Raw genomic sequence first — 18,228 nt, 5'->3', positions numbered from 1 at the left:
GATAGGACGGGACCCTCCGGATTTATTCTTCGGGGGGGGGGAGCAGTGCGCGGGGGCATGGCCGAGTGAGCCCGGCTCTCGGGATACAGGCGAGGAGAGCCAGCCGGGGGAGCACTGAGCGCCGAAGTTCCTCTAATTCCTGCAGCTCTGCTGTCGCCTCAGGTAAAGAAGACGGAACAAATCGCTCTCCCCGAGAAGGGCTGTTGGCTTTGTGCTCCCAGCTCCCGGGCTGGCGATGGCACGTCCTGCCCTGCCCCAGGAGGGGCTTTGGCAGTGAACGCGCCTCTCTCTCGCCCTCCAAGCAGCTCCGTGCAACAGGTTGCCCGGAGCAGGTGCGCTGGCGGGGAAGGGGGCTGAGTTGGCGCTGAAGGCAAAGGCCCAGCCGTCCTGGGGAGCCGACCCACGGTGCTGAAGCTGTGCAGGGGGCAGGTCCGCCACGCCGGCGCCCCGAGGCTCACAACGCCGCTGGCCAAGCAGCCCGAGCGCCTCTGGCCAGGGAGCTGTGCCGCTGGCACCGCGGCCTCCAGCGAGCTCTGCCGCCGCCGCCCCCGCGGGAGGGGGACCCTGCTCTGCCCCCCCGGCAGCCGTGTGGGGGGCTCCTTACCCCGGGAGGGATGGTCGGTGCCCTGGCAGGTCCTTCGGGGGTGCCCCAGCCGCTGCCCCGGAGCCTCCCCAGCGCCTCCTGCGCCCCGGCTCAGCCCTGCCTTCCCGGGGCCCCTCTTGGAGACCTCCATGCGCAAAGTGGCCAGGCCAGTCGGAGAGCCTGCGCCTGCGGCCCGTTCCCGGCTCGAGGGGCCACCGACGGCACCCGGGCACCGGCTCAGTCTGGAGCTGGGAGCTGCCTCCTCCCCGGGGCCGCCTCGCCCAGCTCCTCTCCGGTTCCCCGGGGATCCGGGAGCAGCGGGGAGAGGCGGGGCGCATGCGCGCCTCCGGCCGGGGTCCCTCTAGCCGCTGGCTGCAGAGTTTGGGGAGAGTTTGGCCAAGTTTGCCAGGGAGGCAGCGGGCGCTCGGACGCCTGGCTCAAGTCGCTGGGGAGCGGGGCTGAGGCCCCGGGGGGCTCCCAGCCTGCGGCTCGGGGTGGGCTGGGGGTGGGAGGCGGCAGGGGGGGGAGGAGAGAGGTCTTTGTGTGGCACGGGGAGACACTTGCGCACAAACGCAGCAGCGCGCTCGGCCATGGAGGCCTCTCTCCAGCGAGGCCACCTCCGCCCGGGCGCGCTTCATTTACAGCCTGGGCCATTCATCCCCCCTCCCCTTTGTTCGCCTTGAAAGTAATGCTGTGAATTAAAAGAAATGACAATATTTTCCGTCTGCTTGAAAGTCCAAGAGAAGGGCCCTTGAGCTTGGCAAAAATCAGGCAAATCATTCATCATGCCACCCCGCACCTGTGGTCTTGGCATTGAAAACCCTTCAGACCCATTCCTATTAAACTTAATTATTCCCCCAAGGCACACAATGGTTGAAATGGAGCAGGTTGGAGTCTGTTTATTGGTCGTAAATGTTTTTCTGAAGATCTTCTGAATCTCATTGTTAGCTCGTTGTTTGAGGCTGCCCTCTTTCTTTCAGCCTAGAGTAGCCTTGGACTTTTCAATTTTCAATCGTAACATCTGCTTAATCGTACGGATCAAAATATGGAGACACAAAACATATGTAATGGTTGATTTGTTAAATCCTGGTAATGAGTTATTAACAAGGGAAAACAATAGGCCAGGATGGTGAGAGCCTTATGGTAACAGAGTCACTGTATGTAACGCCTGACGTTTCCCTTCTTGATAAATGGAACTAAGGCCTGAACGCCAGGTGATAGCAAGAAAATCAATGTCTTTAGGGGCCAGCCCTGAGACTTTTTTTCTATGTGAAAAATTAGGAGACATAAAATTTAATTGGCTGATCAGGGGGAAAGCAGTGGTCTTAAGTTTAATTGCCAGTAGGCTTAGCAAGGGAGACAAAACAAGATTTGGGCCTGTTTGTTTGCTTGCATCCCAGCTTCAAGTCCAAGTGTATCATTGAAAATGTGTTTTATTATAACACATGTCATGCTTTACAGTTCCCATATTGTGTAAAGACAATAGTTAATGGTACATTAAAGACAAGCAAACCATGCCAACACGTCTTGGAGACATTGTAAGGGCCTCTCTCTTTGCTTGTTTTAGGCAGCTGCAGTCCAGGACCCAGAAGCACAAAAAGAACAAGTTTGAAATACCAGGTGCATCCTAGAGAACCACGACAGGGATTGATATGTTATAGCCTAGGACATGAACCTAGCAATAAAGATATCATTTCGATTGTCTGCGGCTTCCACGCCATGTAAAGCAAGAGGCGCCTGAGCAGCCTGCTTGCTGGCAGCAAAGCTTTCCCTCCCTGGGTTTCCCTATCTCCCTCAGCCAAATTCGAACACCTGTTGGCCAGACCTCACAGCCCGTCGTGGGAATCGTTGCCGACCAATGATTCCAGATCTCTGAAATGCGATTTGTTGTGGAATTATTTCGGACCATTCCCACAGGCTGCAGAATGCTTTGGAAAGAGGGAGATTTACCAGGGAGCACTCAACTGGTGTTTGTTCAACCTCGCAGCTGGTACTCGATGCCACCGAAAGATACATTAATGAAAATGGGATGAGTTCATGGATTTAAGAGGCTTCACACCCCATACAGTATAGGGCGTTAATCCGAATATTGGCAGATTAGAGGCCATGGGAATCACAGTGGGACAATTTCACAGTGCCAGTGACAGCCTCTTTATGCGCACTGCTTTGCCGGAGGAGGCTTGCTCTCTTTCCCATACCTTTTCTGTATTTTAGGGCAAAGAGATTGATGCTTTCAGGTTTTTATGGGGTCTTTTTTACAATTAAATTGTCTTTTCAATGGGCTTTAAGGGGCATCACGAATGTTATTGGTCTCAAGAGGACAGTGTCGCCATGTACATTAATAAGCACCGATCCCCCTTCTCGAAAGGCTGTGAGAAGTTACATGGCTCGAAGCCTCTTTTAAAAATACAGGCAGCCTTTGTGATATTTCTTTTCTTTTTGTTTTTAACATAAATCAGAGATCTCTGGGCTGGCCGTGGGTGTTTCTCACATTGGGAATGGGAGGGGGTATGGCCTATAATTAGTCACCTCCTTAAGCAGCCTGCACTGAGAATGAGAAACCACCAAAGGGGAAAATCAGAGGCTAGGTCACTGCATTATTTTCATAGCTGCATATTAGCCATGACTTCCCTCGTACCACTGACGTGAGATACATCCACTTTAGAGCCGATGTGCACTGACTTTGGGAACAGGGAGATTTTTAACTCAAACGAACACAATCTCTAGCCTCTGGCACGGAAGTCTCGGCAGTTCGGTTTTAAGGTAGCACTAAATATCAAAGCAGCTTTTAAAATATGACCCGAGCTTTGATCAGACACCGGGTCTTTTGACTGACGAAATCAGTTTTAAAGAGGGGCATCATTCATTTTAGCGAAAGTAAATGCCTAGGGGAAAGGGGCTAGTTTGTACATATTGTTATTGCTACAATTGTCGTTTTCAGTGTGGTTGGGAGAAAAGGGGCAGGCTGATTAAGAGGAGGCCTGAATAGCTGTCTGTCATGCCTGCCCACACGCTGGTCCTTACAGTGCCAAGCAATATTCCGGACCAGCAAAACCCCTAAAGCTACGGCAAATCTCAGAGTTTGCTCCTGAGACAACAACGCCTGTGTCGGTTTCAGCCGCGGAGCTCTCCTCGCCTTTTGGACAGGAAGACCTGGAATGATCCTTTCCTTCTGCCTTTTGCGGCAGGACTGTTTTTGCAGAACTGCTGCATTAGAATGAATGGATTATGAGTAAGTAAAAAGAAGCTGTCAGTCTCTTTGAAGGTTGCGTTTAAAGGGACTTGCCAAGTCAAGACAGGAGAGTGACAAGATAGAGACCCTGGTGTTTTACAGGCGAAGCCCGGCTCTTCCGCTTGATCTGCATCATACTAAAGGATGTGTTGAAGCATTGAATCACAAAAAAAAGTGGCACGCCAGAGAAAAGGTGGCACATAACAATGATGGTAGTGTTTGAATTGTGGAGTACCCCATTACCAAATCCAATCGGAACGGAGGGGTCTCTACAACAGAAGAAAACGGTACAACACTTCCATAACTTATAATTAAACTGAAGTCCGACTAACATTTGACTTTCTAATGAGTGTAATGAGATTACATGCCTGATGGAAGCATTTGTGCAAAAGCGACTTTCTGTGTTTAATGAGGTCCTAATACAGGACAAAATCGAATTATAGTTTGACTCTTTTTCTCTCTCAAAGAGCACAGTTAAGTTCAATTACATTGGTGCAAACTTCTCCCTCCCGTTGCAGAATGGGGGGGGGGGGATTTGCACTCTGAGACCAACACAGATTTTTGAGCTTTTTTAAAAAAAAAAGAATTAAAAAAACCCTGAAGCCCCAGCTCTGTAGTGTTTGTATGGGTAAGTTGCTCTTCTAATTGCTGTTGGAAGGGGTCCATGCCATCCGCGCTAGCACAAGGGGAACTAAATGCGCTTAACTAGGTTAATGCAATTAGCAGGCATGCAACATATTGCTCCCAGTTTGTGAGCTCTAAAAAAAGAGTCCAGTATATGAGGAGTAATAATTATACCTTGGCTCGCCAGCGCCGTTCCCATCCGCCTGGGCACCTCGTTTGCTCAGGTCTGCTCGGGACTCCGCTTGCAGGGCTGGGGTGGGCATCTGGGGCTCTCCCGGGAGCAGTGACGTCGGTGGCTGAGCCTGAGGAGCGGCGGGTACCACGGGAAAATCAGCACCTGCAGCGCTGGCCAGCAGCAGCACCAGGCCTGCAGCCCACGCTCCCCCCGCCCCAGCCAGGTTCGAGCTCTGGCTCTGCAACCCCCCCCCTCCACCTCACCGCCGCCTCCTGCCCTCCCCCCTCCCCCCCAAGCAACACATTAACACTTTCCGCGCCGGCCCCAGGCGCTCGCGGCTACTTTCCTCTGCCAGGTGGAGTGGCCAAGGGGCGAGCTCGCTGCATCCTCCGAGGCTCGTCCCAGTCCAGCTGGGGGCCAACGGGCTGCTAGCAAAGGCTCTCAGCTCCCACAACCCTTGCTCGGGCTTTGAAGTCAAGGGGCGCTTTACCTGCGTAAGGGCTGCAAGGTCCGGCCATTTATTCCCAGCCACAGAGCAGCTCCTCGCTCAAATGACGCACCCACGGGGCCGGGGCGCCGGTGTTCCTCTGCTTCTTGGCCTCGGGCTTTTGCTGGAAGACAGCCTGGTCCGCGGACCGCGCGCAGCCCCGTACAATACTCCTGTCCCCTTGTGAGTGCCTGAGCCCCACCCTGCGCCGCCTAGCCCCGGATTATAGGAGCTGGGAGTGTCGCCGAGTCACTGTGTTCTCTGGCCCTGGTGCCCTGGACGCAGCACCGGCACTGGGCTCACATGGCTAGGAAATGCCGCTGGTTTGCAACCCAGCCTGGCTAGGCTGCCGCGGTAAGCAATAGGGCTGCTCCCTTGTCCTCTTCCTTCCTGGGGCTTTGTTTGCTGAAGAGGTGCCAAATGCATTTTGCTGAGACCAGCAGCGTTGGAGCTGTGCTGAGCTAAGTGCAGCCTAACCAGGTTGTTTCCCAGAAGTTATCTGAAATGCTGTCAGGTGGCTGTTGGTGGATTAGTTCTGAACTCAGTTTAGTTTAAAGTGATTCGTGAGAACGTGTGAAGCTGGTGTTGCACTAGCAGCCTCGTTCTTGGTGGTGGAAACCACAACCAGATCCGTGTCATTGTAAAGAAGCAGAGGGGAATGGAACGGGACAAAGCCATGACTTTAAAACACTTAAGGAGGGCACGTCTAAAGAGGGTGGAGTGAAAAGGAAGATGATGCCTTCCACCGATGTAAGATCAGCCCTCAGAAACGCTTCTTATGCTGAACGCTAGTCATCCCTGGCGCAGAGGCAATGGTACGGATACAATATAATGCTGCCATTGTTTGAACCAAGTAACCAGCCTGGAACTATTCCTGAACCCTAAATCCCTCTTTTCAGGAAGTGCCCCTTTAAACACCACAGCTCTTATGTGGCTTCTTCAAGGTAACTTGACTGTGATGTAGCTGAAACTTCCAACTTTTTATTCTTTGAGTTCACTATTATATTGTCTGATAGTTTTAGCATCAAAGTCCCACAAAATAAACTGCCTTAGAAGGTTTAATCAGGGTTTATTATTAACAAACATAGAAATAGTCCACATGTGGTAATAAATTATTTTCATATTCTGGAAGTGTTTCCCGAACAGTTTTATCGAAAGGTGCTGGTGGAATAAAACTATTGCATATTTTAAAATCAGGATAAATTATATAAATTATACATACAAATAGACAATACCACCTAATTAACTCTACTTGATAATAAATAGATAAATAAAACCATTGATTGCCATTAGATTTTGAATTTTAAATTACGTTTAAAATATAGGTTTTTACATACAAATATACACTGGTGTCATGTTTGCATTTACAGTCAAAATATTCACGATTCATGATACAAAATCAAATGGAGGTTCGTTTTCTATGTTGTTTAGAGAAGATTTGTTGTTTAGTTTTCTGGGATCTTCAGGGGTCCACACTTTAGCTGTTCTAATTATGTTTTGTTCCTTAAGTTGCTTTTCATCAGTCCATGACAGAGAGTGCCCAGCAAGAGGAGGCAGTCCGTAATCAGGGTCGCTTGGAGAAGGTGATCCTGGAAAAAGAGAGCAGTAGGAAAATAAATATTTTGCTATATACCAGTGGGAACCAGTCCAGGAACCCCTTCTCTTTGCTCTTGGCCTTTTCAGTGATGCAGGTAACCCAGCTAAATGTATAAGCATTACAGGACCGTGTGACATGCTTTGAAAATACCAGGTTCCTCCCTCTTCTACCGATCAGCCTGGCTGTGGAGGGTCTCAAACCCTCTACAAGGTGCCCTTCTCTACCCAAGCTGCAGTCTTGCGCTCGGAGAGAAGTAGTGGCATCAGGCAAGGTGCACATTCCTTCAGACAAACGGCTCAAAGGAGAACGCGCTGTGTGCGCGCCTCTGAGAGCCTGTCTTTGTGTGTGTCTGGGGAGGTGTAAACCCAGCCCTGGGGTAACTCCAGGGAAGCCAATGGAGTTACGCCAGGGAGCAGTTTGGCCCTGGGCGCCTGTGTCTGTGCTGCCCACTTACTTGTGCCCCGGTGGCAGATGATGACTTTCTTGGGCTGGCTGGGGCTCTCGCTGCTGGCGCTCCGCAGGGGCAGGTCCGACTGCACCAGCTCGCTCAGGAAGTTGATGTAGCCAATGGCCAGGCGCAGGGTGTCCACCTTGGAGAGCCGCTTCTCGTAGGGCAGCGTGGGGATGTGGGACCTCAGCCCCTCGAAGGCGTCGTTGATGGACTGCATCCTCCGGCGCTCCCGCACGTTGGCCGCCTGCCTCAGCTGCTGCAGCTCGGCCTCGGAGCGCACCCGCCGGCGCCGCTTGGCGGAGCTCAGCGCCTTGAGCCTGCCCCCCGGGGACAGCAGCTCGGAGGCGGCCGCGCCGCAGCACTCGTAGGGGACGCTGGGCGAGGACGGGGAGGAGGAGGAGGAGAAGTTGGCCGCGGCGGCCGCCGCCTCGCAGCAGTAGCCCCCCTGGCCCTGCCCCCCGTCCCGGTAATACTCCTGGAGCTGGTGGCTCAGGAAGTCCACGTCCTGCTCCAGGAACTCGTCCGCCTCCAGGGGGTCGCGGGAGGACTGGTCCGTGAAGAAATCCTCCTCGTCGAAGTAGGGGGGCGAGGAGAAGGAGTCCAGGCCCCCGGGGAAATGCTCCAGCAGCACCGTCTCCATGCTGCGCCCCGGCCCGGGCACGCTGGGGCGGCTGCAGCCCGCTGCCGCCCGGGGACCCAGCCGCGAGGAGCCTCCTGCTGCTCCTGAGCCACTCGCCCCTGCTGCTCCCGGCGAGCCGCCCTCCGCTGCTGCGGCCCCCGTCCCTGCAACTGCGGCCCCGGCTGCGGCTGCGGGCGCTGCCCTGCCCCGGCGCCTCTGCCTCTCTCTGGGGAGGCGGCTGGGGACTTGCTGGAGCTGAGGGCTGGCACGCGAGGATTCTTATAACTACATCCACAGGCGCGTGCCATTAACCAACAGCGCCAGCCAATCAGAGCGAGCCGGCGAGGGAGAGACTCGGGCGCGGGGAGGGTGCGTACACCTAGAAAGCTCCTGAGCTATGAGGGGAGAGGCGGGGCCCGGGCAGGCTCGGGGGGTGGCGGGGCGCTGCCCCAGCTGCTGCCCCAGCTCTACCTGGCGCTGCTATGGCACCTTCAGGTGTTTGCCCTCACCCCTGCTCAGGGCGCATGCAGGCCGAGTTGGGGAAGAGGTGATGAAATGCAATAGCAGCTCTGGGTGATTTTATCTGCGCCAGATCACCGGGGCTGTGGGCAGGACACCCCTGGTGGCCCTTCCAGTCGCTGTGCTAGTTACCTATAACGCAACACTCAGCAACCTGAAAGGGAAACAGCAAGGCTGGTTTGTCGCCACGCTGTAGATTCCCCCCGTCTTAGAGATCGTGGCCCCTAACATGGCTTTGATGAGCGCCACTTAGCAAGATACAATTCTTCAGTCTCTGAGGAGGAAGGTGATTATACCTGCCCTAGAGAGCACGAAGCCTAAGGCTCTGTGCGCTCAGCCTCTGCTCAGACTGAGAGTTTCGATATTTACATCCCCTGGGACTGTCACAAAGCATTTTGCTACTGTCTTTCTTTAGGGTGCTCTTGGAAAATTAATTAAAGCAATGTCTTTCCATTTCTTCTGTTATAGAATGTGACCATGTCATTCTAGATTTTGAACAGTATCTGCTTCGCTGGAGACTTTTTAACTACACAAGGTGCTGAACAGCAGGTGGATGCCATCCCTAAGTATCTTTATTTCTTTATCAAACACTTTTGAAATGGAGCATTAACTGACACAGATCACATTCGCAAAATCTACAGACGCGAAGTATGCCTTCCAAAGAGGTATATTTCATTCCTTGATACTTGCTGTCTTTGTCTAGTCACTTAAATATTTTTCCACCGTGTATTTAAAGTAGTAACACCATTTATTCAGAAAGTCTGTGAGTTTAAGCCGTTTTAAGAGTTATTTTAAAAGCAGGCATATGGTTGATGGATTGCTCGAGTGCTATTTTATTATTTTATTGGCGTTTGAAATTAAGACGCTCTAACATCAAAATAAATTACATCAACTTCTTGCGTTTGGCTGTGTATCGATTTTAAACATATCGGATTTTACTTCCCCCCCTCCCCACTCCACTGCTCCTCTGACTCAGAAAGCACTCATTTTGCCGAGGTTCTGTTAATAATTCTCTAGCTGACTCTAATTGATTACAGTGTTAAAAATTCTCACTGGGGTAAAATGGATTACACATCAGATTAGGGAAAGATTATCTCTGTGATTAACACTGCAATATTTTGCTCAGCAGAGTCTGTTGAGGTTTATCGAAATTCACTTTCCAATGTATTACTGAGCATTTGCACAGATCAAAACAAAAATGGAAACATATCCTTCCTATATCAGCAAAGCAAGACAGGAAAAATAATAAATGACTGGACTTCAAAGCATTTAACAAAATTTGGATAACATAAGAGTAAAATGTGTCTCATAGCAGTGAACAAAGGCCTTTGTCAGAGCTCTTTCTTGGGAAGTCCTGTTTTTGGACTAACCACGCCGACGTGTAAAAGAAAAGAATAAGATCCACGTTTTAGTTCGGTAGGTTTTATTCAGAAACATGAACAGAAATGAAACAACCCCTGTGGGACGCTGAAAATAACCCCCATTTGTTATGCTGAGGGGCAGGCAGTAGTGTGCTGGGGGAAGCCCAGCTCGAAGGAACTGGGAAGATTTGGGTCTGTTTTTCGATCCACGTAGAAAGAGTCCCTTCAGAGGGATTCCTCTCACCAGATAAAGGCTGAAACTTGAAACTATTTGAGAGGTATTTTGCCCATAGATTTGTTTTCATTCCGTATGAAATGTAAAAACATATAAAGCTTTATATTATATTAAAAACAGCTCGGACTAGCTCTACCCCAGTGGCTCTAGTGGGCAGGAATTATGTACTTTCAGAGAAGAATTAATATTCATACAATAGCAATTAGAAGGGAGTTTCCTATTAGTAACTGTTCCTCCTCCTGGCTCTTTGCGGGGGAAGAGGGAAGAAGCTCATGGACAGCAGGATTAAGACCATGATGAGTAAAACATAACCCTGTGCTCGCTGGAATGGCTGCCTCGGACGAAAGGAAAGCTGCAAGGCAGAGGTAGGCGAGCAGCGTTAACAGGAGCACACCTTCTGCAGCACACTTGCATGTGACCTTGTCCTACAGAATGTGACCTCGAATTAACTGCTTGGGGAGGAGAGAGAGCCCTAAACCCAGCCTGGCCCGTTAGGTTTAGAAAAACCTTCCTCCTTTGTAAAGCAGTAGCCCTAGTGAATGCAGCGGTACTGCCAGGATCGAAGAGCTAAAAGCAGCGGGATCTTCATCAATCAGCGACAGCCCTCTGGTCAATCAGTTTCTCTGGCAGCCGCCCAGCCGCCCCAAGGGTCACGCCGTGATCAGCAGAGGCGTCTCTCCCCAGCCAGCCTCCAAAGAACAGCAGCGTCCCCCAGTTCTCATGACCTGGCTGGGCCCCTGCTCCGAACACCGGGGAGGGAGCTCGCCCGGCTGTCTGGTGGTCAGGCTTCCTGGCGTGATAAAGGAAACTTTGGGACCTTGCTGGAAGCTGCAAGGGGTGAGTGGCAAAGAGGTGCCAAATCCCAGCCAGCATGACACTGCAGGGTTCGTCCTAATTCATTTAATTAAGTGTTATGTTGTTAGTCTTCGTGTTCACAGTGCGCGAGGGGTGGGAAACAGGATGAAAACCCAATGGGGCAAAACGCCCCTTGACTTCAGTGGGGCCAGGCTTTCACCCTCCGCCTCTGCCCGTAGAAGGACAAAATAGACACTTTTCTGCCTTCTCAATGTTCCTAGTGCTAACAAAACGCGAGGTGCACAGGCCTGCCGGCACAATTACTGCAGGAGAGGTGATTTCACATCTCAGGGCTTGTCTACACCGGCAATTTACAGCGCTGCAACTTTCTCGCTCAGGGGGTGTGAAAAAACACCCCCTTGAGCTCTGCAAGTTTCAGCGCTGTAAAGCGCCAGTGTAGACAGGGCCCCGGCGCCGCCACACAAGACATGCTCAACTAGAACCCCAAGCCATTGAGAAATATTAATGAATTTGCTGAATCGTAGGAAATCTGGTGCAGTAAGAGCCACTGAGCCCGAGAGAGAAAGGTGCAGCAATTGTTCCCAGTCTCTGAAATCACGCTGTAATATGCAAGAGCACCCAGGCCCTGGGATGTTACCTCCTAGTGCCCGGATTGCTGATGAATTGCCGAGAGACATGATTCTGGGATAAAGAGAGGGTTCTGATTTTTTCACTACTGCACCTTGTTTTCGTGTCAAGTGTATTTGCTTTGGCAGCAGCCAGGTAGTGGGAAGAAATTCTAGAGGGTTTCATCTGCCCTAAATAAATACATTTATGAAATGTTCTCAAATAATCTTTGCTGGCCGTTTCAAGATCACCAGGTGGATGCCGCTCTGGAAGACACCGAAGAAAAGATGTCACGATGAAGGAATATAAGAGGCTATAAGATACAGTGACAGCCTCCTGCAAAGTGAATTCCGAGCAGTATCAAATGCAGGCTAATTCCTTGCGTGGAAAAGGGAAGTCTCTGTGCTGATTAGCTCACTATAATTAGTTACTGGTTCTACCAGTTGAATGAAAAGGAGCTCGCTTTATAATCTCACCTTCATCCGACTTGCTTTATAGGTACTCTTCAATTATCTCTTGCCTTCCCATTTACAACTGTTGGCTAATGGAAAGACTCATGGCGGTATAATTATTCATAAGAAACTGTGCCCTGTCATTCCAAGGTTCATCAGATAGAAAGCCAAAGGGTTAGTGCGATGTCCTTCACTTGTGCAACTATGAAAGTTGTTTGAACTCCTGAAAAGTAAACATAATAAATTATTATAATCAGACTTGTACTTCGTGGCCTCATTCAGGAATAACGAAAATACAATGGCAGTGAACAAGTACCGGCCCATTGACAAGAAGAGCCCTACTGATTGCTAGAATACGTTTTTTCCCCCTGTTATCTGTAAAATACTGTTTGCCTGGTTGGTGTTACAAACTTAGCTTCACAAGGTACAGGAGTCGGAAGGGGCAAATGCTGTCTGGGCCCAGGATCAAGGGGACATACAAGTGACCTAGCATGACCTTTGCTACCTCTAGGCGCTCAGGTCCTGAACTCACTGCAGTGTGGCCAGATGCAGGGTCAGTCCTTGTAGAAAGATCTAGCAAGACCAAGAACTAGGGGTCACCAAATGAAATTAATAGGCAGCAGGTTTAAAACAAGCAAAAGGAAATACTTCCTCACACAAAGCACGGTCATTCTGTGGAACTCCTTGCCAGAGGATGTTGTGAAGGCCAAGACAATAACAGAGTTCAAAAAAGAACTAGATAAATTCATGGAGGATAGGTCCATCAATGGTGATTAGCCAGGCTGGGCAGGGATGGTGCCTCTAGGCTCTGTTTGCCAGAAGCTGGGAATGGGCGGCAGGGGATGGATCACTTGATGATTACCTCTGGGGCTCCTGGCATTGGCCACTATGGAAGACAGGATACTGGGCTAGATGGAGCTTTGGTAGGACCCAGTATGGATGGTCTCAAGACCTGAAAATTAGCAAGTCCACCCAAAGACAAAGACACTTCACCCAGAAACCTCTGACACGGTATGTCCTCCTGGAGTCTCTCGCCTTAATGCGCAGGAGTTTATAGGTGAGATATTTGCGCTACAGCTAAGCACCAAGACTTCAGCCACGGAGATGTGAAAGGCTGAAACAGGAACCATGTTGTCTGGTCAGACTAATTCTGACCAATGGCTGAGAGACTCTGGGGGGACTCAAAGTCTATGTGCCCTGTCCGGACTCCTCCCAAATACCCTGTTTTAGGCTAGGCTTTGGAACAGCATCGTACCATGGCCTCGTGTTTGTTAGCGCTTGGGCGCCTGCAGCATTTGATTGAAGTTCTCACATTGCCATGGCCCCGGCAGCAGCGAAATGCTCAGGCTACCGGTGCTCGGAGAGAGGCGCCACTACTCTGCCTGGCATTTTGGATTGGCTACATCAGCGGGCGAAAAGCCCTCGCCTCATTCTCCTCTCTCCATTCCTCCTTCTGTGGTGGGAGCTGCGGCGCTCCTGCAGGTTCGTGTCTCGCCGTAGCCACCTAGCTGCTGAAACGTCCATGTATTCCTCGGAAGCGTTCACGGTCTTCAGTGTGCCAGGCTGTTCTGCACCCGGGCGGGGAAGGGGGGGCTGGGAGCGTGACAAAGTCTGACAGCGCTGGAAATGAGCCGTGGGGACTGGGGATAACGGGGTGGGGAGGCATAGGGGCACAGCGAGTGTCAGGGCTTGCAGGATGCAGCAGTAAGTGTGCACAAGGTATGTCGGTCAGCGGGACAGCGGGACTGCTGCGGAGATGAGAGAGGGGGAAAGGCACTGCGGACACTTCGGAAACTGAATGCTCCCAGGGCTTGGAAATATTGGAATTAGCAGAGTACCGCGCATGTCCGAAATGCTAAGAGCAGTCGAAGTGATAGGGGTACTGGGTGTGCTTAGGCTCATCCTGTAGGAGAACCCTCAATTTAAACGTGACACCTGGAATTTAAAATACTCCCCCTTTAGATTATGTCACTATAGCTCCTGTATATCAAAGATGAGACGATGTGATTGCTTGAAACAGTGCGTGAGATTTTTTGACATCAAATCAGATCCCAGGGGTCTTTGAATCAAGTATGATGCCGCGGACGCAATTATGATTTTTTTGTACTGTGTGACTGATGCCAGTCATTATGCTGAAGATAACTGGGGAAGGGATTAATTCAGTGATGTTTCATAGGCAAAGCATTCTGTCATTTTTCATTTACATTTGAAGATTAATAAAATTAACCTATCCACTTTAAGATTTAAGGAGCAATCTTAGACAGGTGGGGACATGTGACGCTAGCACACATCTTAGATTGCTCCAGATATCATGCAAGTGTAACTTTTTAAAGCAGTGAAAAAGCAGCACTGCAGTCTTAAACATTGGAATTCCCCTGGGCAAGTCCTGCCTGTTGCAAACGTGGCTGTTTCAATATTTGAATTAGTTGGGCATTTTATCTTATAGTTTAGTGTCTTATTCAGTCGCAAACCACACTCCAACTGTTTGGAGAGGGAGCTGTGAGGAAGGACTGTAAACCCGGCAGTATGAACCCCTGCGGGCAAGTCCCACACCCTGGAGTGACCACTTTCAGCAAAGTAAATATTCTGCTCCAAATCCAAAAATGTTGTATATAAACCACATGCCCTGAGAATCCAGGAACAAGTGGAGGTTTGATGCATTAGTCATAGTAAGGGCCCAATTCTAGTCCCTTCCAAGTCAACAGGTGATTTGAATGGGGAACAAAATGAGGCCTAATTATTGCTCCATGGCTACAGTAATCCTGAAACAATGTCATCATGGAAATACAAGCATTTGCTGTGTTTAACTTAGGCGATATCCCCTGTGGCCCAGATTGGTGACAGGCTTGGAGCTTTGAGAGTTGCATTTATTGAGGGCCAAAGAACTATTCCAACTTGTCACCATTTCCATTCCTGGGGGCCTACTAAGGCAGCACTGTTCTGTGATCAGCAATTGCTGAAGAAATCATAACAGACAATGGGTGCAGGGTAGGGTATTGGTTTTTATTTTCAGCTTTCTGCTGCATAGCATGATTTCAAACATGCAACTACAAGCCCTCCTTATCCTAGAGCTAATGAAGGACCTACAGCAGTGTTTCTCAACCTTCTCAGGTTGGCAACCCCTTAACCACAGTCAAAAAATGTTGTGACCCCCCCTACATGCACTATGAAAATAAGAGTGAAAAATGTATCAGTGATCACAATGAGAAACCTACATAACTTTGTGTGTCTTGAGAGGTTGGCGGAGAATACCTGACCATGAAGGATAAGAGTGTGTTGGGAATGGGGAGCTAGATTTTCTTTGCTTTAGACTAATAAAATGTTCAATGCCTAGCAACCCCTACATGCCCCATTGCCTTTCCTGATCCCCCCGCAGGCCAGGACCCACTGTTGAGAAACATTGGCCGAATGGCAAGATCGACCACACTGTTTTAGAGCCTGAGCCAACAGAAAGTCTCCTCTCAGCTGTTGGCCCCTGGGAGCTCTACAAGTACCCTGGGCTGCACTGCACAAACCCCTAGGCCTGAGGTGGAAAACTCCTGCCTTCCTACCATTGGAAACTGAATTAGGCATTTTGAACCGGCCCTGGCTTCATTGCGGGCCCTGTCTTCATCCTGCCCACTCTGGCAATTGGCTTCCTAGGACTGGCTTGGAGGGTGGGTGAGTCTCCACTGAGCAAGCCCGGAAAGTTCCCCAATGGTGGATTAAGCCGGGGGTAGCCGAACTCAGGGAGCAGAAAGCCATTGGGGAGGGCAGCAGCCCAGAGGAGCTGCGCTCTCTGGCCGAGCTCCAGACTGGAGCTGTCAGTCAGTGCGGAGACAGAAAGGATCCCACCGGGCACAAGATTCCCTGTCTTCTGTGGGCCCGTTTACTGCACCGCGTGTGTGCCCCGCGAGGAGCTCTGTCGTGCTGACTCCCTCTCACCTGACTGTTAAGCTTCGTGGTCCCATTTTCCGGCCTCACTTGTCTTTCCCAATCTCTGCCTGCCCGGCCCTTGCACCGCCGGCTCCCCAGTCAAACCGGAGCCCGCTGGCGGCTGGGGAGCGCGCTCCTCTCCAGAGCGCGGAGCGCAGCGCGGTCTCCGACGTGCCGTCTAGAGCCCCCCTCCCCACAGCTAAGCTCGGTCGCCTGAAAGCGCCCGGCTTGCTGGGAGGAGAGGCGGCGCTTGTGCACCAGGCCGGCACGAAGCGCTGCTCGAGCTGCTTTAAAACGAGAGGTGGCCCAAGCTGCACGGTTCAGCTCCAGTTTTCAATCACCTCCAAGAAGTTCGGGGCTCGGTGGCACCGGCGCCTTTTGGTGCAGCCCACTGGAGCCACGCGGCCCCGAGCAAAACCTGGGTTCAGGTGCAGATTTTGGGTGGGTCCCATGGCCACTTCAAACCACATTTAAGCAATCCCTGTCTCTCTGCCACAGGGACATGCCCTGCGCACGTGCCCAGCCTCACTGGCCATGGCACAGACTGGGGAGCTGACTCTCCATCCTCCCCACGCAGCGCGGCCGCTCACGTCTCCAGAGGGTCTGGCAGGGCGGATCCCCGCCCCGCCCCCCAACGCACCGCCTGAGGCCCGTTTTCTGTTTTTCTTGTCGTAGTTTCCCCTCTCTCGCCTCCCTTTGCGCTCCTCTGAGGAGGAATCGCTCCCCTCTGCCCTGGCACCGCGTCACAGCCTTAGGGTTCAACACATGAAACAGGTGCAGTGCCTGTGTGCCAGGGGAATGAAATCCCCTAGGCCAAGCAGAGCGGCGTAAAACAGCTTTCCCGGTCAGAGTTGAGGCTCTCTCCACACTTAACCGCTGCAAACTTGTTTATAAAGTATCAGCCAGAAGCCTATTATAATAAACAAGTTACACGCCCGTAACTAGCTGGACTTCCAAGGCAAAGGGCAGACCAGACCCATCACTACAGCATGGGAATGACTCCAAGCACCCGCCTAGCCTACACTTCAAAGGCCGTACTCCGCTCTCACTTTGCAAAGTGTAAAAGGAAATAATTCCCTGGATCACTGGTTTTAAAGTGCTCCAACCTGAACCGGGAGCTGCACAAAAATAAAGGAAACATGGACGATGTCAAAGGGCAGCAAGGTCCTCAAAGGTCAGCAGAATGTGTGCCATCCTCAGCCGTTTGATTTTCATGGGTCTGTGTTTGCTGGTCTGGTTGTGGACAGGGTTTTTATATCCATTCTTCTGCCGAATATAATTAGTGTCTAGCCTATCTATATCCCCATGTAGGGATCCCAGGGTTTTTGTGTTTACAGTGCTACTTATTCCCGCTCTCCAATCCAAAATGAGCTTCCAAAACGACCTCTTTCCCAGACATAAACTACACCACCATAGTTATCCTTATATAAGCAATGAATAATCTTTTGCGGGAGCTGCCAGGTCTGGCTCAGAACTGCAATGCATATAGCCAGGACTGTGCCTGGCCCTTTGCAGGTGCAAAAGGTAGGTGGGGAGAACCCAAAGTGCTTTTCCTCCCTTCCTTGTACCCCCTCCCCCCACACACAAAGAGGAGTCAGGTAACAGTTCTGTTTCCTTCTAGCCCCCGCTGGAGTACACTGCTAGCTATCCAAAAGCGGCAGATAGTGGAAGAAGCAGAGCTATACCACCCTCTCTATATTTAAATATTAGCCAGGGGAGCTGGCTAGATAAGCAGGAGAAAGTATACTCTGCACTGCACTCTGTACTCTTTTAGTGGGTGGTACAAAAAGCAGCTGGCCTAGCATGTCCCCCAGGGAGGTACGGCTAGACACTGCCCCCTAGCGTAGGCCTGCGCATTAAAGGCACAACACAGCAGATCATAATTGCCTTCGTTTCATATTGTCCTAGAACATTATAGTCATATATCTTAGTCCATTTTGCTGTGTTCCAAAATAGATAAATAAAATGAAGAATACTTTAACTTGTATTAATAATTTGTACTGAATGTTACTTGGAATTAAATGACTATCCAGACATACTAAAATTATTAATCATATCCATAGCTGAAACAGCAGAAAAAAATCCATATCCATTCATTGGTTTATGGACCCAAAGTCTCCCCAAATCCATGTAAAGTTCCTGAATGTTGAAAGCTGTGTGTAAAACCTCATGTACTCAGATAATTTACTGCTGGATACAAACGTAGGGGCTGATCCTGCAGTCCTGTCTCATTCAAAATTCCCATTGACTTCGGGAATAAGTCTCCTAAATAGTTTCTTATGCATACATTATTCCAGTTGAAATTGTTGCTAACTTAAGATCATGAAATGATCTTGAGATCCTCCTGTTATAGCTGGCGCTAGCGTACAGAGATCTTCATGACTTCGTGTAAAACCCTGCACTTCTAGATGGTCCACCATCACACACAGGGGAAACGGACAGGTTGGAAGAGAGACACCCTCAGCATGGAGACTTTTTCTAATTTTCTGAGACCTGTACTGCAGATCTACGAAGAAATAATTTGTTCCCAAGCTTTCCTGAACTAAGGGGCACATT

General features: G+C 50.6%; 1 protein-coding gene across 1 annotated transcript; it reads right to left on the bottom strand.

Annotated features, from left to right (window-relative positions):
* Nucleotides 1–5,943: 5,943 nt before the first annotated feature.
* On the bottom strand, nt 5,944–8,005 carry PTF1A (pancreas associated transcription factor 1a). Its single transcript, XM_007058475.4, has 2 exons — nt 7,153–8,005; nt 5,944–6,690 (listed from the first exon to the last, which is right to left on the bottom strand). The coding sequence occupies exons 1-2, from the start codon at nt 7,787–7,789 to the stop codon at nt 6,488–6,490; spliced, it is 840 nt and encodes a 279-aa protein (XP_007058537.3). The 5' UTR covers nt 7,790–8,005; the 3' UTR covers nt 5,944–6,487.
* Between the last annotated feature and the right edge of the window lie 10,223 nt (nt 8,006–18,228).

This window comes from Chelonia mydas, chromosome 2 (assembly GCF_015237465.2).
Source record: "Chelonia mydas isolate rCheMyd1 chromosome 2, rCheMyd1.pri.v2, whole genome shotgun sequence".
Classification (NCBI taxonomy): Eukaryota; Metazoa; Chordata; order Testudines; family Cheloniidae; genus Chelonia; species Chelonia mydas.
This window is presented reverse-complemented; position numbering and strand designations above follow the sequence as displayed.